General features: G+C 41.3%; 1 protein-coding gene across 1 annotated transcript in view; it reads right to left on the bottom strand.

The window, feature by feature from the left end:
* The window catches only part of LOC117456529 (collagen alpha-2(I) chain), a 108,801-nt gene that overhangs the window by 55,478 nt on the left and 29,399 nt on the right, over window positions 1–23,924 (bottom strand). Inside the window, exons 4-6 of the mRNA XM_034096443.2 lie at window positions 22,863–23,055; window positions 18,150–18,281; window positions 17,719–17,796 (exon numbers count right to left, since the gene is read on the bottom strand). Coding sequence (XP_033952334.1) covers window positions 17,719–17,796; window positions 18,150–18,281; window positions 22,863–23,055 — 403 coding nt within the window. The remainder of the gene's footprint in view (window positions 1–17,718; window positions 17,797–18,149; window positions 18,282–22,862; window positions 23,056–23,924) is intronic.

Below are 23,924 nucleotides of genomic sequence, written 5' to 3'. Positions count from 1 at the left end.
GCCAGGCAGCCGGCCCTGGTAAAAAAGATGATCTTCCCACCAGTCTTAGAGATATCTCTATGAGCCCTAGCCCAGGGAACATTTAGTTGGAGAACTATGACACTTTGGACAGTCAGTCGGAGGCAAATTGCTCTCAAATATTCTTCACAAAAGAAAGACGTGACAGAATCAGTTGAGCATCATCTACGTATTTCTGATAAGAGAAGCCATGAGAGAAAATGACAGAGCTAAGTGAATTGGTTTACTAAGAAAAAAAGGAGGGGACCCAGGACGGAGCCTTGAGGGACCCCAGTGACCAATGAAAAGGGACAAGGATGTGAGAAAGTACGATTAAACACAAAAAAATGGAAGTTCCAGCAAAGGCTCAACCAAAACAAGGCAGTGACTTACTAGGGAAACAAATATGTCTTAAAGCTCACAACTGAACTATAGGGCCAATTGGGTAAGGGCAGAATACACAAAGAGTAGATAATGCCCAATAGTCGGAGTGATGTCTATTGCCACTTAAATGTGTGTTCAATACACTATACTGTCAAAAATAAATTTGGTCTGTGGTTGCTTTGCATGTTTTCATTGTACAGGTTCCCAAAATATCGCTAAAGAATGCAATCATATGTTATACAATAGCGTGTTTCCAGCTTCGCGTCAATAGTTAATAATAGGGAATGCTCTTCCCTGCGTCAGCATGACAATTACCTCATGCAGAAGTCAAGGTCAATAAATCTTGTACATTTGTCCACACGTATTAAATAATCGAAAACAACTGACTGAACTGAAAGAATAAGCCAATGCACTCAAAGTATTAAGCCTGTGCCAATGCATTTCCCCCCCCCTGATAAGTGTTTCCAACATTAAAGACAGCCACTGGTCTTACTTGCAGGAACTTGATACTCTCTGACAATCAGACAGTCACATGGTTATCTTTTATATGTGTCTTAATTACAACATCTATGCATGCTTATACAGTTAAAAACATCTGCCAGTGCCACTGGGAAAATGTTTGGATACATTTTCTAAACTCTTCTTTTAAACACTTACTTCATGAGGTTATTATTGGTCACCTGAATATGGTTGTGTACAGTACAGTCACATCAGTTCATTAGTTCAAAACATATTCCAAAGGATATTACGGAAAACATGTTTGAATAACTTTCTGGTGCAATGGAGAAACGATGCTGTGCTGTCCAGAAGGTTTATTGTGTTGTCAATGTCCCCTGAGGGGTACGATATATAACAGAACTTGAAGATTGTGACTCAACTTCTTAGTAACTCTTGAGCAATATTTGTGGGAAAATAAAAAGCGTGAGTACAGAAGTTGACAGGGCACACCTGGACTATATGGATGGTTTTGACAAATGACTGTCCTCCAATCAGCACAAGCCTCCTCAGGAGTCTGTCTGCATGTGTAGCTGACAGATCCTCTGTTTAGAAGGCAATACATAGTCTATGGAGGCCTTATATCCTTACACAAGCACTGCAGGCTATCCTGCTATCATCTCTACACACACAGACAATGAACACTTGCTCCTACAAACGGGCTAATCAAATGGCAAGGTCCGTAAATCTAGCCAAGACACAGGTATGCAGACTGGCTGGGTCTTGCAAGCAGCAGTGAGCAATTTGGCCTGTAAAAAAGCATGATGACAGGGGTCTGATATTTCAGGAATAAAGGACAGAAGTGTGATTTACTGTAAGTGTAATACAAAACTGAACAATATGAGCAGAACTTTGATATATGATTAGTAAAATACTAGATGAACAAAATGTTGCCAAGGAACTTGAAACAAACACAAGGAAACCAGCAACATGACCCTGCCAAATTGAAGACAAGAAAAGTGAGTTATGTGTATTATTGCCTCTGATATGATGTAGACAAGGCACAAAGCCAATTTGTTAAATCACTGCGAGCATGCATGTTAATACCTGCATGTGCACATCAATGTATTTTTGCGTGGGTGTGTCAAAATTGTCATGTGCACAGGAGTGAGCGTGTGACTCTGAGTTGTTCGGCGGCATTAACATCGTCATGCTCGGGGATTTGACTCTCAGCAGGACCACCCATGTTAGAAATGCCACTGTTGGTTGGGATCAAGGCGTCACAGGAAATCACCAGGGGTGGTCCCCGAGTATAAGATCATGAAGCATGTTGGAGGGACAAAAGAAACACCATGGCTTTTTTAAACAATAAAACTGCTGTGCAACCTCTAACTAGCTTACGATGCAGGCATCTCATTATTACACTAGGTAGCCGAAGACAGCTGCAAGGCTTTTATACAGAGAGTTGTATTGTCCTATTGAAGGTTTTTAGAAGACCAAAATAATGAATTGGTGCGTCGTTCTCCCAGTAACTGTGATCTGATAATGCAGAGAAAATATACTCTATTTACTGAGTGAGTAGGAAGGTCAGTTACCAATTCTCACTATGCTCACTTCATTGTTCCAATGATTACTTCATTGTATTATATGTATTTAGGCATATATAGAAAGATTTAAGGGTGTGCAGTTTTGTTTGTTTAAATATCATTCAAGGGTTTTTCGATCCTAGACACCCGTTATTAAAGCCCTTACTGTATGTGCAAGAACGTTAGAAAAGCTGTCTGTTAAAAAGCTTACATTGTCACTGACTATTAGTCTGTCAGCAATGTTTTTGCATGAATACAAATTGTGTCTATAAGTTAGTAGTTGCACAAATAATTTGCTGCATTTAATTGTTAATCTCTTATAGAGAAATGAAACACACATTTGAATGGCTGTAAATTCTAAAATGTAATTCAAATGTAAGATTTAAACTGATACGTTCTCTATAGGAAATTGTTGTGGTTGATTAAAAACTATAACGGGTGCAATCCTGAACTTTAAACATCACATTTAAATCTTTCAAGAGCTGTAAATGCATATTATTGTGCTACAGATTTCCATTCTGAAAGAAGAAAACCTTTTTTATGGAACAGGGTATATGCAGGAATCCTGAAGTCAAATGTAATACCTTTTAAGACCTTTTTTAAGACCCTTTCCATACATTTTAAGACCTCATCGCCACTTGGAATTTTAACCGGTTACCTTGGCGACACACTTTCCATCACATTGACTATATACAGTATTGATTGTCCTTCCTCCTTATCTTCCAACCATTTGGACGCAAACTTGCATTTCACCATAACGATGTTGCTTAGCAACCAGCGTAAACGGACCTTCGCGCGCTATCAAGCAGTGAGCGTGCGACGTCCTGTTCAGATAACGTCAAATCCAATGGGGTGCCATAAATAAACGACACAGAATCACACTACACACCTACGCCATGATTACATTCAGGCAGACTGTAGAATACAACCTCTTTGGACAATTGATATACTTATTGAAAACAAGCTACAAAATGTAATACCTTGGAAAATGCCGTTTAATACTTTTTAATAGCATTAATTTTCGCTAAATTGATTTATTAACTTTTAATATTTTTTAAGACCCCCGCGGACACCCTGTGGAAGCATTTCCACATTGTGTTCAATCCCATGGCCTGCAGAACATCACACACCCTACATAAAGTCAGTGTACTGTAGCACAAGAGCAAAAGGAACATTTACATTGATAATTGTGTACAGGGTAACACCAGGCAGTACCTTTCCCTCCGGGCGCCTTTGACCTCGCACGTGCAATCCATCTAAATCCAGCAGCAGGCATCCCAGCAGCAAGTACCATCCAATATGGTGGAGCATGACTGCAGGAGACACTGCTGCTCTGTCTGCACTTCAGCTCTGTTCCCATTGTACCCACAGGCAGACCTCTGCACAGGAGGCTGATCCAGCCCACAGCCGACACACCTACTGGGTACACACCCTTCCACTAGTATCAACTGTACGTGTTGTCAAGGCAATACATGTGATCTGTGATTTATGTAGGAGCAGGGTTTCCATTATCTGGTAATTACTGCTTTTTATGTGTGGCCTTTAGTCCCGGCCGCTCTCTGCTCTGCTCCATGTGTGAGAGCAGAGTTCACAGCTAAATGAATATAAAGAAAAACACTGATTAGGGTGGCCTAATTACATTACATTTAGCTAATGCTTTTATTCAAAGCGACAATCAATAAGTGCATTCAACCATGAAGACACAAGCTAATATTTATCTGTGCAGAAATAGTAGGTTCTAACTAAACATAAAAATATTCAAGGAAAACCAATGTACAAGAATATAAAACTTAGAATTCAAATGTCAACACTATAAATGAAGGTAGATTTTCCGGTTCAGCTTTCAGCCTCCTGTGCTGTGCAGGACGTCCTGCCTTGTTCCTGTGCTAAGACGCTCTGTCCCTCTGGCTACAAGGACCTTTATTGCACATTTTTACTTATGTTTATATAAGTATATATTTAATTATTGTAATATGGTGAAAATGTCCCAAACGTAATTTCCCTCTGGGATTAATTAAGTCTTTTGATTGATTGTGACTTTGTCGATGCCGAGTGTGAAAAACAGTCTAGACTCTAGAGTCACAGAGACAACTAAGCTCGTGGCTGCAGCCTAAGAGAATCCAAAATGTGTAGTGTTCATGATGAAGTCATTCTACAATTTCTTCAAGACTATCTTCAAGGACAAGTGGACCGGTACCAATTTGTTCCAACAGAAACCCAGTGTAGGACACAGAAGCCTGGGCAATTATCCCTCAGGGTGGCCTCTGTAATTGCTGAGAAACATGGAAACTGACGGACACAACTGTAATGTCGTCAAATCTGGGACAATTTAAATAGCTTTTAGACGCTATAAGATACTAACCGCAACATCATGGGTGACTACAAATCTGTTGAAGTGAATTACTGCTCCTTCCAACTGACTGAAGTGGAACGAAGGAAAACAGGGACGGGGATGGTGTGAGCGACTCCACGCTGCTTTCACACATGGATGGATTTGGGTCTGAGGGCGCCTGCACACAATCCAAAGAAAATCTCTGGAGGAGAATTAGAAGTGGGGGAAGCCGCAGTGCCCACAGTCAGTGAAATAACTACAGTTGGGAGAACAATTTAAGGGGGAAATATTCACCAAGGACTCTCTGAGGTCGGCTTGATTTACACTACTGGGTGGACACAGAAAGGAGACCTCCTCTGCATGAAAGTGAAGAACAGCAGGGCAGCTCCCTGTCACAGGATGTATGACTTCATGTCTATTAGGAACAAAAGGAGAGGTGGTCTAGCGCAAACAGCAATATAAAAAACCGAGAGCAGAGGGAGGTTGATTCGAGGTGAACAGGACCTCTGTGGGCACTTTAAAACTGCAGGGCAGATGTGTGGAGGAAATCAATGATCTCTCTTTAATTTCCCGGCACATCTTTGGTTCCCAGCCACATAATGGCTTCCAGAGATCTTCGCCGGCTGCACTGAAAAACGTAATAATTGTTGCACTTTGAGAACAGGACCTGTTGTGGGATACTTTGTTCTGTGAGGAGTCGGGAGGAACAGAATGGAGAGTGATTACAAGTTGCTGATGTTGCGCTCTTGTGACAACGCTCCATCATGTCGCATTTAAACGGAGCTGATTTATCTTCACAGCATGGATACCCCCCTACTAAATTACAGTTTTGAAAGGAAAATTATTAGTTTGGGCATGCTCTGGCTTCTCACGTTGAGAACATTGTTCCACGTCTCTTAAGGGCAGAGAGAAAAACACAACAGGGGCAGGACCTCCTTCCTTTCTTCTGTTTCTATCCAAATCCTCCATCTCCTCTTTCTCTTTCACCCTAGCATCCCCTTTTAAAAAACCCACTAGATTAGAAACCCCCCTGGCTTGTCTGTAATTACTTTATTTTAAATTGGAAACAGTTACAACCATTAAAAGTGACAGCTCAATATATGGTAATGTGAATAAAGGAACATCTTGACAGTGTTCAGAAATGTCTAAAAGGATGGCATATGCTATTTCATATTTTTGGTTCACAAAGCATGTTTTCGTATCCATGGGTTTTCATTTAGCAAATAGTTTACTCCAAGAGATTTGGTTCCCTTCTGCGGAGTCTTTGATGCATCACGCTAGTCTTAGCTTCAGAATCCAACCCATCAGATTGTTTTGGATTAATTTAGTATAATTTTTTCCTTCCTTATTCTGTCTATGGAAACGAGAGCTCTGTTTCCCACTGTATCCCTTCTGTTGTTACTTAGACATGTTCTTGGTTTAAGAGCTCAAAGCATGATCAGAACTAAACGTTTTTTATGGGACCATAAATTAGATTACCCCTAAAACAAATCAATGTTGAATATCCGCAGGAGGAGAGCTAGTTAACATTAGCCGTTAGCAGATGGTGGACAGGACATTCCTGCTTGGTTAGATAACAGAGCTAACAGCTAAAGGTGACGGAGGTTCCATTGACAAAAAAGGATATATGGCGAAAGTTCAATAATAGAATGTAACAGCATCTGTTAAAATGTAATCTTGTAAAATAGTTTAGTTTTTAGCGAGACTTGAAGTCGATTTATTGTACTGTTTTTTTAAATGACTTTAACGTAATAAAAAAGACACTCTATAACTCAAAATACATTCTAAGAATCCTCCGGTTTTTGAGTTAGATTCAGAATCAAAGTCATACAGTAGTATTTGTCTGCAAATCCATTGTCAAATTGCTTGCTTGGGATGAAGCCCATTCGGAGAAATGTACACAGGAACTGAAAAACGGATCTAAAGACCTTGGTGAACATAACTCTGAAAAGCAAATGTTTCTTATTGATGTATATCACTGTTGCACACGCCAGTCCACATGACACTGACAAGACCTGAAGAATATTGAACCTGGGAGATTCATGCCTGCATTTTTCTAACTCTAAGTGCTATAATTAAGGGAATATTATATTATTTCACAATACCATCAACACTGCTTAAATGATTTACTTTTCCCTGTCTCTGATATGATCATAAAGCATGGCACTCACTAATCACAGAGTCCTGCAGACACAGCCCTGAGAGAACTGTAACTATCCTTTCAGCAGAATCCTTCATCCTGGAGCCAGACCCATTTTGCTACATTTTAAACGCTGGCAGAATATCATACAAACTTGCAAATAAAAACTGATGTGGTTTACTTATCTACCACTGGGCCTTACTGGAACTTCTTGGCTCGCTACAGCAGGTATTTAAAGACATCTTGAGTCTAAAGTTGGGGAGCTCTGTCAGCACATTTAGCCGCTTCCATGTCTTTGTTGCTATGAAACCTTACAGCGAGTAAAATGCATACAAGAACAAGAGCACAACTATGGGAACCATATTGAGATCTATAAAGGAATGTGATGTTTTCTGGCATGAGAACATGTTGTTTTTGGCTAACGATGTGTATTTAACTATAGGAATTCAACATAAAGAATGATTGATTCTAGCTTTGACAGTTTAGGAATGAGCTTTACGTCCACACACCAGTGCCCAATTTTCACTGAGTCGGCTCTCTGACAAGCAGATGATACCAAATCAAGAACTTGATGACATCAATGTCTTGTAGGAGCATCTCATACCCCCATAACCTTTTGGATAAGAGGTGAACACAGGCTAACCTGTCAGTCTGACTTTCTTTACATCCCAGTTGGAAGACCAGACCCTGACCTTGACTTTGGACTAAGTAGGGGGGGGGGGGGGTCAGAGGAGAGATATATTTACTCCTCTAGCAAACATAGTAAAAAAGGCTAGAAAGCCATAGTAACAAACCAATAAACACATTTGCACACCTCTGCTGAAGTATACGCCTGTTTGATCCAGCCTCATTGCTCTCAGTGTTTTCATTAGTAGCGGTTTTCAGCAGGAAGAAAGGTCAGATAGGCCCAGTACACACCACATGGCCAGCAGCAGAGGAAGCTTAAGACAGCATGTTAACTAGGGCTGTCGCTGCATCTGAGGCAAAAAGATGTTGCCTCAGGACCAGCTATATTATATTGGGCTATATGAGGTACGGTCGCCTCACCTTTTTAAAACCTCCAAATCTTTTTCATATTCTACAGCACCAACTGACAACGACATTTATTGGACCTCGCAGAGCACCTGTAAACAGATGTGTCAAATCTGTGGAATTCCCCTTCAATGGTGCTTCACATTTTTTAAATCTTAAGCCTTAGTATAACTCTAGGTCAAACACTTCTTACTTCTGGGAATTTAAAAGACAACCATAAAGACATGCTTAACACTTCTTGTATGAATATATTTTCATAAACAATGCTTCAGGTAATATGTGCGATGTGATGTGAGGAAAGAGTTGTCACCACTGGATGTTGCAGTTCCCCTCAACATCACAGAGTGCTTTAGCATCCTTCAGGTTAGTGTTTTGGTTTCCGCTCCGCAACATTATTGTTCTGATTCACTCCCTCTGATCTCAATAGTGTAGTGTAGACATACCCTGACAATAACTCTTCTGTCAATATTGTGGAGCATTTGCTACTTAAAAGCCAGACAATTTGAAACCATTGCCTCAAATTAGAACTACAGTATTGGACCTCAAATTTCCATGTGGGCAGAAGCATGACTCTTTGAAGCTGAAGTTGCATTGTGTTTGCTCCTGGCGTAAATAAGCCAGCGAGTATTGCAGGCTTAAGGTGAACATTAGAAACGTCTTCTGGAATTAGCAGCCTTGAAAAAAGGTTAAACAATGCTTAACCTGAGGAAACAATTAAGCTTTGCTAGAACACGAACATTCCACCAAGGGTGAAGTAAATAAGAGAACAAGTCTTTCCAGACTCATCATGGAATATGACATGGACCCTGGTGGGATGATTGAATTATGGAGGCGTGTCAAAGATGATGGATGATTATTTTCCATTTCTTTGTTTCTGCCTCAGATTACCAGTAAAAAGCCATTGTTTGATGAGCTTTATGAAAGAGGCCTCAGAGAGGTTGTGATAACACAGAGAAAAAGAGGGAATATAATGACCACAAGCGTGTGCGGCAGCCTCTCTCTCTCACTGACAGATGCAGCTTTAGGGATCAAGCGTAATCGGTGTTATTACTATTTATAAAACTAAAAGCCCTCAGGCAAACCTGATTAACACCTGTGGTGGAAAAAAAAAGCTCTGCCATGTTCTATGCCTCCCTCTTTGTCTGACACAATATATGCGAGAAAATCCACATGTTTGGCTTTATCCTAAAACGTTAGGATCAAGTGCAAAAACATGCTGACCATATAATTATATAAATATATATTGTCATCCTATATATATATATATATGAATACATTACATGTGTTGCTTGACTGGATGTCTTCAGTTATTCTATTTACAATTATTTAGATCAAAGGAAAGCAGCTTATTTTCACATTAAGGAAGCTGGACACATCAAATGTTTGGCTAATTTCAAAAGATGCACCAGAATTTCCCTAAAAAGTAGTTTTGATTATTTGAACCAATTACCATCTGATTGAAAGACCAGTGCACTTCCACAGAGCCACGGTCGCACCTAGTAGTTCTGATTATTACAGGAAACGTTGATAATGAGGGTTCAAAGCCATGAACATACGCTGAAGTTCATAACTCTGGTTACGGCCCGTCCACACTACAGCGTCGACAGCTTCAATCTGCCCATTCACTTTGAATGGGGTGACGTCACGTTGCCTCGCTTTTTCGCCGAACTGAATTGTGGGTAGCAGAGCGAGGCGTCTCCGCCGTCTCCGGCCAGAGTAGCCAGTGCCAGCCAATCAAATCCTGTTTCGGAAAATCTGACAGCTCAAGCCGTAGCCAATCAAACCGCGTCTAAGCTGGGAGAGATATCCCGCCGTTCATTTCTATATTTAAAAAAAAGATGGAGGAGAAACTAATTATCGCCGTAGCGAATCACCCGGTTTTGTATGACCAGACCCTCTTCACCTACCGGGATACAAACCGGAGGACCCAGGCATGGAGGGAGGTGGCAGAGACAGTGGGTGAAACTGGTAGGTTTTCGCCTGTTTGGGGAGTTTATATATATATATATATATATATATATATATATATATATATATATATATATATATATATATATATATATATATATATATATATATATATATATATATATATATATATATATTGCTCCCATAAAATCCCCGGGGGTTTTTGCTTTGTATGTCGGGGGCGGGAGATTCATGTGATTGGTTGTTGGTTGCGTTGCTTGAATAAAATCCCCAAGCTTCAGACACGCCCAGCTCCAAGCTTTTTTTGAAGCTGTAGTGTGGACGCTCCGTTACGGTACGTCCACACAGCAGCTTTAGACGAATCTTCCAACGCTTCCAACGCTTCTCTGCCCATTGACTTTGAATGGGGATGACGTCACTGTGCCTCGCTTTTCGCCGAACTGCATTGTGGGGGAGCGAAGCGAAGATTTCCAGGATTCAAAAGTTGAGCAATGTTCAACTTTTGAAGCTGAGCTGGAAGCGCCAGCCAATCAAACACGTTTATGCAAATCTGACAGTAGAAGCGCTAGCCAATCAAACCGCGTGTAAGCAGGGAGAACCAGACCGCAGTTCATTTCCTCATATTCCAAACGAGAAATTACGGTAGCAAATCACCCGGTTCTTTACGATCAGAACTATTACCGGGATACAAACCGGAGGAACCAGGCATGGAGGGAGGTGGCACAGACAGTGGGGGAAACTGGTAGGTTTTCGCCTGTTTGGGGAGTTTATATATATATTGCTCGCATAAAATCCCCGGGGTTTTTTGCTTTGTATGTCGGGGGCGGGAGATTCATGTGATTGGTTGTTGGTCGCATTCCTCGCAAAAAATCCCCAAGCTGTCAGACACGCCCAGCTCCAAGATTTTTGAAAAGCTGCCGTGTGGACGTACCGTTACATGTTTAGCTAAGGTCCATGACCTCCAGGTGTGTTTAACATCTTAATGCACTTTGGAGGAGCAATACATTAACTTGGCGAGTGCCATTTCTCTAAAGAGAGCACCTGTCAAGGGAGCCGGTGGCACCAGACGGGACATGCATCAAAGTCAGGAAACCCCAACAACATGGCCTCGCAGTCAGAAATGTTACGCTTCACAGACGACAGCAGCAGACCTTAGCGAAATGGAAATAGATCTTGGTAATGTACAAGCGTTGTTTTCTTTCTTTTTCTTTCAAATGGGCAGATTCTGAGGACAGCCAGAGACAGGGCGGCTGCACCTCCACAGGTCTGGTCTGTGTGGACCTAATGAGAAACAGGCTGCAGGGAAACAAAGGCTGTGTCCAAAACCACTCCCTTATTCTCCATTTCCTACATGATACACGGCAATGAACACTTTTTCCTATCCTTTGACACATTTCTTTTTTTACTAATGATTTAGTCATTAAGTACATCTAAAAAAATCCTTGTTTTGTTTGACTACAAGTACAAACCCCAAAGATATTCAATTTAATATAATAGAAACATGGCAGCAAACATTCACAATTAGGGAACTGGAAACAGTAAATGTATTGGTGGTGCTTAAAGGAATAGCTAGAAATGTTGGGACAAATGTGTACAAAAAGAACTTTGGTGCTTGTGGTTGGTGAAAACGCATAACCCTAACTAGCTTAGCAATGACAACATGCCATCATGGGATGGACTACAAGCCTCTGAGGCTGAACATTTAGCTAGCTAAAAAGTGGGTAACAAAATGCAGGAAATGGAAAGGCAAATGGTAAAAGAAAAGCTAAGGCTGTTGGAATTGGGGAATACCAACATTTTTCTCAGACTGAGATTCGTCTAAAAAAATTAAAAACTCTTAACGACTTTACTTGCAATATATGAACTTTCTATTCACATATAAATGTTCTTTCATGGCCTCCACCGTTTCTTAAAACATCAGTACAAATGTCAAGGTTTTCAGAAAAATGTAACTTCCACCACTCTTCTCTTATTGTCAAAACGGTCAAAATGAACCCAGTTAAAGGCAGGAATCGCTTCATACATAAAGATTGATTCAACTACTGTACTATGGCTGTACAGTAAATATGTCACTGGATCCACCAACTAGTTAGCTTAGCATAAGGTCAGGTATCAACAAGGCAGGGGGGAACAGCGTGTTGAACACACAGAGACACATAGACAGTGGCATGGACTGAACAACCACAGCCAGAGGAGACAGAAACAGACAAATAAAAACAGATGAATAGAGAACTCATAATGAGAAAGGGATGCAGCTGAATAAGATGTCACTATTACTGTAAGATGGATCTGGTGCAGCCTGTTCCAGCAAACATCCTCCACAACTTAAAACAGCAGGAGAGGGCTTTGTGGTCTTCTTCATCATCAGTAAGGCATCCCAATGCCATCCTGATGGAGGAACTGTGAGCCTGCTGCAGCTGGCACGGCATGGTATACTGTTCTGTCTGGACACTGCTGTAACTATGAAGAGAACCAGAACCTCGCTCATTATTTCAGGAGTTTTGAAGATGGAAATTAAAACCTGATTTGCTTTTTCTTTGTTTCCAAGTGCAGAGTTGATGCCTTTGTTTCCATTTCAAACGTGTGTAGATGATATAAACAAGGTTTATTCTGTGCGTGCCAGTGTAAACAACCGTATGTATTTCTGGTAAGGGTGGGCGACCTTAATTTAATATAACAGTATTTTGTTTATTGCAGTGATTGTAATAAATCACATCATTCCAAAATGAAAAGGGTCAGGGTTAAAAAGAAAAGGATAAACGAATAAGATGAAACATGGTAAGCAGTGAATGCCATTCAAACACGACGTTATAGAAAACACCTGTGATGGTGACACTTGCAGTTCTCGCCAAAAATAGACAGAGTGAAGTATCTGTTGAGGACTGGCAGTGCTGTCTGTGCCAACACCAACACAGGAAACTAGTTGCATGTCACACACAGGCAAAGGAAGGCTGCAAGAATCAGTCGGGGGGACCAGTTTCCGGTCTAATTCACTTTAGTGTCTGGCCCACATTACATGGACCTTTTAGTTGCACCCATTCTTGCAAAACCACGTCACTGCTCAGAACGCACTGTTGCACCAAATATGCAGACCGATGGAAGTTCAAGTGTCCGTTTCATGGGTTCTTAGAACACTTAGAACACTTAGGTCACTTAGGTCACCACCCCCCCCATTGTGTTTCCTGTGGACAGAGCATCCTGCTGTCCACATGAAGGATGCTGCTGCCTTCATTGCTGTCGCTGATTAGGTTCAGGAGAGTGGAGCAAAATAAAAGGACTGCAAATATGATTTCCTTATGGTCAATATGTATGGGCTTAGAACAGTCTCATAATACACACATGCACACAGAAGGATTCACACTTGTATTTCCGGATCCACACTTGTGTTTTCAATGCACACACAAATATGTTCCGTTTCATATACATGTAAATAAAATCCAAATACAGAAAAAAGTTTTACATATGTATTTTTGATCCTCATATATTTGTTTTCCGTTTAAATCCCCTGAACCTGCAAACACAAACCGCTTTCTGTGCATTCGTGTGTGGGTTTTTTGAGACTCCCCTGACGCTCACGCGATTCGTACTTGTAATTTTCTCATTCTAAGCCAGGGGTGGGGAACCTCCGGCCTCCGAGACAATTTGGTACGGCCCTCGAGGTAATTTATAAACACACGCAAAAAATAAAAAAATGAAAGAAATCTAGACCGCAAAAAAATTAAACAAGCGAGTGCCTGTTTTTCCTGGCCAAGGTCAGGGTCCTTGAACACAACACGAGCCTAACGTGTCATCACGTGGTATATGTCTCGACTGACAGGGGTGCAGTTCTGACGGAGAGCACCAGAACGCCACTCCAGCACTTCAGAAATTGCAGTACCGATAAGTCCATACACATGCCGCAGTTTCTGCGTGTCTGTGTCTTTAGTTGAAAGCCCAGTGGCGATCTGCTCATCTGTCATACTGATCAGACAGTCAATAACTGTGTTGTTATCATTAACATCTGGTTAGCTAGCTATGCTAACGAATACAAGAAGCTTTTTCTACAACCAGTGAGGTAAAGGCACATCTTTATATGATCATTATAAAAATAAGAGAATAAAGTAAACAGGTATACAATACTATATGACAGTTATTAATAAAGAATAATACAGTTTGAAAGGGGAGTGATTTGTCATATATCCATAAATTAAAAGAAAATCTGCTTACAGTTGTGTTTGGGTGTTTTGATAGATGTGTCCATAGATCTCCTAATGTTGCTCTCAAAGTGCACCAGAGTGATGCTTTTAACTTCAACATTTAAATCTCCCCAGGGGAGCACGCCACACCCTGCATGTGCATGCATACGCGAGTCATGGTGAGATATCTGGATTAAGAGGTTGCTTTTTCTTTGCACAGAATGAAATGAATGGGCTGTGATTTTAGTTTTTTTAAGCAGAGGTCAATAATGTGTACGGCCCTCTGAGGATATTGTAAAAATTGAAATGGCCCTTGAGAGGAAAAAGGTTCCCCACCCCTGTTCTAAGCCAATCACATGAGCGCGCCCCCACGAGGGTATGATTTCTTGCGTTCATTACACTTCATATACGCATTTTGCGTATTCAGCTCGCTAAACAGAGGGCGGAGCTTCACGTGATCATGCAGAGCTGCGTGTCTCCGTCAGACTCAGCAGCTGATCTGATCTCTCTCTCGCGTCCGGTTATAATTCACTCGCGTTTATGTCCATATCGATCAGATCCAGCTCTCCTGATCGGCCTTTATAGAGAGCACCGAACTATTAAGAGTGAATATCGGCCGATAATGACCGACGGGGCTCCCCCTGTTGACAGTTCACTGTCTAGCACTGGCTTCGTAGTGCACTGATCGATTAGGCGAAGCTAACCTGTAGCTGCTCCCTCCACACTCACAACAACTTCATGCAGACATAAATAAAGCAGCTGTATTCGCCACACAGGAAACACACATTTAAACCGGTTTTGCCTGCCGTTTTTGTGTACACAAGCATTCATCAATGGTTCGGAAAGTGGCGCTGTACCTTAATAATATAACTTTAGGCTCGTATTTGCGTGCATTTCCTGTTCGGAAAGTGGCAATGTACTGAGAGTGGACTGGAGGTGTCCTGACATTAGCGCCTGCAGGCAGGTTCCATGGACCTGTCAGCTCTGGACAGCGCAAAATGCGTACATGAAGCGCAAGAAATCTACCTTCGTGGAGGCGCGCTCATGTGATTGGCTTATAATTGAGGAGACATCTGATTGGCTATAGATAGAAAAAATTACAAGTACGAATCGGCTGACCGTCAGGGGAGTCTCTAAAAACGCACACACGAATGCACAGCGATCCGTGCACAGAAAGCGGTTTGTGTTTGCAGGTGCAGGGGATTTAAACGGAAAACAAATATGTGCGGATCAAAAATACATATGTAAAACTTTTTTCTGTATTTGGATTTTATTTACATGTATATGAAACGGAACACATTTGTGTGTGTGCATTGAAAAACACAAGTGTGGATCCGGAAATACAAGTGTGAATCCTTTTGCGGATCATGAAATACAAGTGTGAATAAGGTGCAATGCTGATTTATTCTATGGTGCGTCTCAGTTAATTCATTCTAACTTAGCTCTCAACAAAAGCTGGATCAAGCAAATATTATGCTTTAAGGATCACTACAATTATTTTCGGATTATCAAAATGTTGATTGTTGCCAAATATTCAGTGACTCAAGACTCAGAACATTTCTTCCCTGTATTTCTCCCACTTACTCCCATTAAAAAAAAAAAAAGTTTTAACAACATGTTTATTTATTGACTTGTCATTCCTGTATAATCATTTTGCGCAAAGATGGCACTGTTTGTCAGAGCACTTCATCCTTCTGGGATTTCATGAAGAACAGCTCCAACGCCTGTGTGTATGGGAACGCCTCTGGTGCTGGTCCATTAACTGCCAGTGTTTCCAACAGATCTGAAATATACTTGGGGGGGTGGTGGTAGCGGGGGGGGGGGTGAGGTGACGTGCAACAACATTAACCTTTCTGTTGGTCGCTTGTTAGCAGACCCTTCACGCGATGGCAGAGCGAACAGGTACAGGCAGGGCCCATAATGATAGCCCTATAGTTTAAATCTACTACCCACACATGAACATATGGAAATGGATTACTATTTAAAAAAATAAATGTATTTATAAATGTATTTAGGAACCTATCCATGTGATTTTTAGTGGGGGTCGACCTCAAATCCTCTATGGGGGTCCAGGGGCATGCCCCCCCGGTAAGATTTTATTTTTTATTTTGGAGTTAAATGCATCAATCTGGTGCATTTTGAGGGGAAAATAAAGAGACTAGATCTATGGAAACACCTATATTAAACAGAACTGTATACATTTCAATAATCATAAAATCATGGCCATAACCAATAACATACCATTTCCAATATGAAAAAAACACTGAAACTTGTTTATTAATTTATTTTTGGTTCATTTATAGTTATTGAGTGTGTCTGTGCTCCTGAATCAGCCTCTCCTGTCTCCCTCCTCTCCCCCTGCTCCTCGTTGAGGCAGCAGCAAAGACTAGTTTTCTCTCAACAAGTTTTAAAAGTGTATCTTACCTTTTTTTACCTATTTAACTTTTTATTTATTTATTCATGCATATTTTACTAATCACATTACATTTCATTTAGATGACGCTTTTATCCAAAGCGACTTATAATGACCGATTACAGGGACATCCTCCCTGGAGTAACTAAGGGCTAAGTGCCTTACTCAAGGGCGCACTAGTGGTGGTGTTCCTGGTGGGATTTGAACTCACAGCCTTCCGATCTTCAGCCCACCTCACTATCCATTAGACCAATCACTACCCTCTCAAATGGAAATATGTGTTTACATAACTGGTGACCACACCATTTGAGACCCACTGAGAACTTAGACTATAAAGTTAACTATCTAAACACTCAGAGAGTCCTTTACCTCACCTGAGCTGAGGTTATCCCGAGCTTGAATGACACACAGACCAATCAAGGGCTTTGATTTATGATCTGTATGACAGTGGCCATGATGTGGCAGGCCACATCATGTGGACAGCCAGTCACCCTGTGTGAGGCAGGCCACTTAACAGGCCAGAAGGAGGCAAGATTAGAGCAAGGGAGCGAGGGATCATTGTCCACAAGTTAATCGATCACAGATGGCGTTGTGGTCATGGACGAATAAAAAAAATAATAAAAAATGGGTCGCGAAATATACTTGGGCGGCCATTAATATACCTGGGCGGCAGCCCAAGTATAGTCTATGTGTGGGAAACCCTGCACAGTGGTTAAGATAAAATGCATAATTTGCTTTTAGTTGTTTTATTATTTTCTACCAATGGTTTTAATAGTCAAAACCACAAAACCAACACATTCCCTTATTGCTTTTTTTTTTTAAACCATGAGGAATATGCCCTTGATACAATCAATCACAGCAGACTTTTAGCCTCATGAACCCTTTTGCAGGCCACAACAAAGAACCGTCAAAAGACACACTGATGGACTAGAGGACAGACAGTTCAGGACACTGTCCAAGTTGACCATTGATCGAACCATGAGGTGGGACGGGTGGTTGGTGCCCCTGGCAGAGTGTCTCTGCACCGCAGCGCTAATGAATGACAGACGCTGGACTGGTGGTTTTACAAAAAAATGAAGCCAGTGAAACCAGACCTGTAGCTGGTATGTACGACTGTATCTGCCCGCCTGGACACAGCTGGATCTAATCACTATGACGACTGATCAGCTGCCCACACTCGCTGATTTAAACCCTGGGATGCAGCTGTGAAACCAGGCGACTGCGTGTTTTCTTTTGTCTTTTTAACAACTTGTGAACAGAGAGAGCACTGCAGGCACCACAAACATCCTACTTACAGTTCCAAAGCGCAAAAAAGGCTCATCCTCAGGATCCCCCAGCAAGTTCTCCAGGTCGTTTGAGGACAGCAGTATATTCTGTGTGCAAACAGGGGGGCAAAACCACAAAGACAGTTCGGACTATCATCAGCAGAACAATAAGAGTTGTTTAATTCACCAGACTGGATCAAAACCCCAGGAGTCAATGCAGTTGTTTTTAGATCCTCTAATCATATTTTTATCATGCAGTAAAAAAACAGGTTGTTGTGTCAAAGAATTGACTGCAGGAGTCTGGATGTCTAGGCTTCAAAAAGGCATCTGGCTTCACCTTAAACACCTTGGTGACATGTTGGAGCCACGCTGTTTACATAAATAAAAGGAGCAATGCTATGAGTTAATGACATGAATTTCCCTGATCTCTTTTTTTGTTCTTTCCATTCATCTCTCCTCACCTCCAGGCGGTTGGTGCGTGGGGATCGAGGAGGCTTGCGGGAGGTCTCCCCACAGCGGGGTGGGTGGTGGCTGCAGTGTCGCTGGGCGGCGTCAGGGTCGCCCATCAGGAAGGTCAGCTGTCGGAGATGACCCTGCAGAGGCAGAAACAATAAATGCAAGGTTAGTGCAGAAAAGACTCACTACCTTTAAGCAGAACATTCATTATCTTACATGTTTCTTGATGCAGGGTTAAGTTTTGGACATTACAGGGAAAACCTGTGAGATTTGACAAAAGGTATGTGCACACCCTGAACATTTGGGTCCATAACAGGTAACAAAAGACTACAGTAGTTAACATATTAATTTGTTTGGCAAATGACAGCACTGACATAGTTTTGGGGATCTATTCATCTAAATAACAAAGATAAGAGAACAATAAGAAAATGAGGACATTTGTTATATACATTTAACATTAACACAGGGCATATTATATACATACATACAGACTACATTTGACAGTGAAGATATTCCAGTCTTTGTTCTCCATCTCTATCTGGCTTTGCACGCCCAACATTCTTCTATTTGTACATTGAACAACCTCGAAATGTGTTCTAAGTAGAAGATTTATGAACTCCATCCCTCTGGTTTCAATTGACATCTGTGCTAGTTTTCATGCTCATCTAAGATTGAATATCTCTGGGTTTTGGACTTCTGGTCGGACTACACAAGCAATTTGAAGGTTTCACCTCAGGCTTTTGGAACTTGAGACAATTTACAGTCCGAAGCATTACATTCCCTAATTCATTGCATTGTCAGACCTAAACACATTGAATCAGAATCATACGTTAGAGACAAAGCTATCAGCTAAATCTGTATCTTACAGCCAAACTATTCATGCAGTACATAGTCTGTGTGTTTATTGTATAACTTTTCATCTATATGCACAGAATCGAAGGACAAGCCTAGACAAAGAGACGTAAGGGGGTTACAGAGGGTCATGTGTTTTTCTGCAGTTCCCATGGTTCCTTTACTAGTCAGTCTGACATCAGGCCAAACATGACAAACAAAACATGGGCAGACATTTAAAAACCTCTATCTTCAGGCTGTGTTTATAAGAATGTGACGGTGAATGAGAGAACATCTGTGTGTGTGTGTGTGTGTGTGTGTGTGTGTTTCAATTTCCTCGTTCAAGATAGTTGATGCATATCAAACAGGTAGTATACGTAAACAAGACCAATTAGGAATAAATTAAACCCATTTTAAATCAAATCCAGAGACAAGTGGAAGAAGACATTCAGTACATAGTAAAAAAGAACTTACCCTTTAGACTTCTGCCAGAAATACCATAAAAATAAAGTGCTCAAACAACAATGTATCCATACGTAAACATGTCATGTATACTAAATGTTGTGGTTATTGAGTTATATTTTAGTCGTCTAAAGACGAAACACAGATGCTAAACAACATACAACATGTATTTAACTATGGCAATCATTTTCATATTCTTCTTTGGGTCCGAAAATGCTTCCCAGTCTTGCTGCAATATAACGGATGATAGTAAGAGTTAAATAAAAGCAGAGTAGAGCGTGTAGCGTTGCCAAACACGAAAGATTGTCCAGAGACAAGACTGTCACCACCTCCGAGTGTGGAAGCGCTCTGTCCTTGGAGCTTAGTAAAAAAAAGCTGTCGCCAGGGGAAACGAGGCAATGGATAACCCATTTTATCTGGTGCTAAGAACAAATCCAGATGTTACCTCTAAAACGCTTCGCCCCCTCCCCTCCCCTCCCCTCCCCCCATTGGGTTACAGTCGCACTGCTTGTTCTAACTGGGAAATCACGTCCACTACACAAAGCCAAGTGCATTATGGGCAGTGGCGGCGCCAGGGTATGGCTGGGGTAGGCTACAGCCATACCAAGAAATGGCTTAGCCCTACCTTAGCCCGACCATGAACAATTATGTTAAAGTAAGCAATAGCATGTTGAGAGCACAGATTGCGAAAATGTACCGGTCGTGTCCACAACACACAAACTGATCCTGCTGTAACAACAAGTGCACGTTACTGACGCAATATGGTTGAGACCATTCGGGCTTATGCTAGAGGGGTGCACGGAATAGTCTAAGTAGTGGGGGAGTTTTATACACTAAAGGTGTGGACATTCTCTCGCGTTATAATATCAGCGCGGCCGCGGTCAGATCAAAATGCCTCCGAATGCAATTTGAACAGACCTACAGCCAATCAGAGCAACGAAACGTTGGGTCTGCTGCGTCATGCATTACTGATTCGTCACGTTCACAGTAAACTCGCGCCGAGTAAATTGCAGACAGACAGCAGAACTTCTAGGATTAATTGTATATTTCGGATGGATAGATTTATTCTTAAACACCCTCGCATTGAGGTACAAGTCGAACAGGTGCCAGAGTCACACGACCCACCTGAAGAGTGAATAGTGAGTTTTGAATATATTTTGTAATAGTCATTTGAAAAGGTGTTTTGTATGACAATAGAGACACAGGCCACCTGTTGTGTGCTGTGTCTGTCTCTCTCTGTTTACCTGTCTCTGTGTCTCTCTCTCTCTCTCTCTCTCTCTCTCTCTCTGTCTCTCTCCCTCACTCTCTCTCTCTCCGTGTCAATTCTATATGCCAACTTTTCTTGTTTCTGCCGCTGCGTAGCATGTTGTAACAACGTGGAATTAGCAGAATAGGCTATTGTATTGTTTAACTCACACCTGTTGCTCTCTATGTAATTTATCTGATAAAAGGAGACTAATAAAAGCCTCACGCTTGGCTGTTTCACTGTCAAGGGGAGCGTGTATGTAATTACATTACAAATACTGACTTGAGCCCCACAGCCCTATCATAGATTACCCAACAAAAATACTCTGGCGCCGCCACTGATTATGGGCCTTCAGAAAATAGCTTTTCATGCAATGGTTTCAGTTTTACATTTGATATAAAAAGGCGCTGGCAGGGCAACGGTAAGAAACTCCTTCCAGCTAATCATCAGAAAACACTTTATTCAAAAGACATGACATGAGAACATATCAGCACAGACTAGAAACATGAAACAGACTCGCGTTGCACCTTGGCTTTTATCCATGTATTTGGGCTACTACATTTGTTTGACATTGTTTTTGCACATCCAACCGGAGGATGCTTGATCATACACTTTGTATGCATGAGCTTGGCGCTGTTCAGTCAGACAGCCGTAGAGCAAAGAGCCGTTTTGCAAGAACTAAAACCTGTTGTTGTGTTTTTTGTGATAGATATTGTTTACACATATATAATCTGTTCAATATTTAATATTAATATTTCATATATGTATGTAGATCTTGTCAAATTCAACATGTATATTTTCTATTTTCTTTTCTTGTTTATTTCTAGTTTTGTTTTATTGTAAAATGCCTTGTCTTTTATGCTGCAACAAAAATAATTCCCAAATTGGGATCAATAAAGTACCATCTTATCTTATCCCTCTTACTGTACACAAATCAGGCCCGCTTTTAGAGTCTACTAACAGGCTTTCATACCAAACAGAAATCATTGAAACACAATAGGTGTCCGGGCTAAACAAATGCATGCATAAAACCGAGATATACAAGAGTTTCAAGAGTGTCAGCAAAACATATTCAGTTTGGATTGTTTTCCCATCGCTCAAAGACATCCAGGTTTGTTTAACAATAAAGGTAAGTAAAGGGAAATGTCTTCATGCCGAGTGCATTACAGGGAAGGGGTTGAACTTGGTCGGGAAATTCATCCTCTGTCAGTGTTTCCTCTATCATTTCATGTACCACTGGTGGTTGGCAGGTAATTGAGGTTGTGGTTGCATGGATTGCACACTAAAAAACAAACACATGGCTTCTAAGCAGGATGTGCTACACGTCTTTGTGTCTGTGATGGAAAGTGAATGGGGTCAGGGCTGGAATACCTACGTCTGACTTAACTCAAATGAACTGGACTTATACACATGTGGTTTATTATTTGGCAATATCTTACTATTGCACAAACATCTGTTCATATAATGTGTGGTATCACACACACACGCTTTATTGAACAACATTCCAAAGTTCTAAAGTAAGGGATTATAAAACCTGACGAAGGCTTTTCAAAAACTCTATTGTCAGGTCACCGAGGGTCTGTCATGAGGTCGCAAGAGTAAAACTCGTTTAGTGAAAGCAGCATCTTGCACATGAGGACCAACAGAATAGATTAAAGTGTGTATGACGTAGGGCTGGGTGCTTTTCTGTGTCTTACCGTTGCTTTACACTGGGAACATGTTGGGAAAACACTGAATGTACTCTTCTAATATCCGAGTAGCACATGATAACAAAGGCCCTTACGTAGCTGTGTACGTAACAGGATGTTTGGTTACCTAGAAGAGCGTCAGGACACACTGTTTTAGGCAACGATTAACATGATGATTCAGCCCCTAGGGAGATAGGCATATGACTGTCATGTTTATTGCTTATGTGGTTCTTAGCTGATCTAAACTAAACATTGAATACTGCTTTGAACCCGTATTCTCCATCTTGTGACTGTGATACACCCTGTATTGTATATAAAGCATGTCAAGGACACTATTCAGGGATCTATTTGTCCCATGCAGCTTTGTGTGTGATGACTACTTCCATTCTTGCAGGATAATAGTATCCTGATATTGAAGACCAAGCCGAAAATAATACAAATAAATTGAAAGTTGCGTGACATATTGATAAAGCTACATAAATGCCACTTACTTCAAATGGAGTCTCGAAGGCCTCGATGATGCCTCCGATCATCAGCAGCCCCTCGGTGCTGATCCCCATGCTGCGGTACACCCAGTCCACGCTCTCCAGCAGAGAGCAGTCCACGTACAGCGCCAGCCGCTTGGCAGACACACTGAGCGCCACGTGGTGCCACTTTCCATCAGACAGGCCGCTGACTGGGAATCTAACAGAAAGAGACATGGGCCATTATGTACTGACATGTTTATCATACTTTTTATTCTTAGGAAATGTTTTGCACTTTTCTCTGGAGCCACAAAAGGCTTTACACAACCTGTGTTTCAGTTACAGTAGCATCCCAACAGACTTTTGACTGATGAAGAACGACATGGAGTTTCCCTTAAATATACAAGATATTAATCACTGGACCTTAAATGTCAAAACAGACCCACTTATTAAGTTAGTCACTAGTCCGGTGTGCAAATTAAATGTGTTAAAGTGGACCTATCATGCTATTCCTAGGCAATAGCATACAGTAGGTCTCAGATATATAAATAATATATAAAAAACATGTCTATGAAGTGTTTTGCTCAAAATACCAAACAGATCTCCCATTCTAGCCATGCCTCATATCCCTCTATTTCACTTCCTGTTTCAAAAGTGCTGATTTTGGGTATAAAGCTTTAAAAAAAAAAAGATTGATAACAAAAAAGGAGGGGGCGGAGCTCTGAGTGTTAGCGATGCTAATGTAAACATGCACCGACCATATTACGTCCAAAACAGTCGGGCATTGTTTCCGACAGCAACGTTTCTGATAGGGCCGTGGGCGTAAAGCCAGCCTACATTTCCGATATTACGTCACATCGGACGCAAATCTGGATCAGCTCCGTTGTACCCCCGTTTTAGAGATTTGGGTACGAAGGAAAAGAGAGAGGGTATTATTTTCTGATGCTGCGTGAGTTCTCTGACACACCGGGGACACATCTTGATGAATGAAATACATCAAAAAGTGCATTTTGTCAGAAACCTATAAAAACTGAAATGTTAAGTCAAGCGTGAAAGCTATTTGTTTAATAAGTATACTGTACTGGTTTG

This window comes from Pseudochaenichthys georgianus, chromosome 12 (assembly GCF_902827115.2).
Source record: "Pseudochaenichthys georgianus chromosome 12, fPseGeo1.2, whole genome shotgun sequence".
In the NCBI taxonomy this organism is placed as follows: domain Eukaryota; kingdom Metazoa; phylum Chordata; class Actinopteri; order Perciformes; family Channichthyidae; genus Pseudochaenichthys; species Pseudochaenichthys georgianus.
The sequence above is the reverse complement of the archived record's forward strand: the minus strand, read 5'-3'. Positions and strand labels throughout refer to the sequence as shown.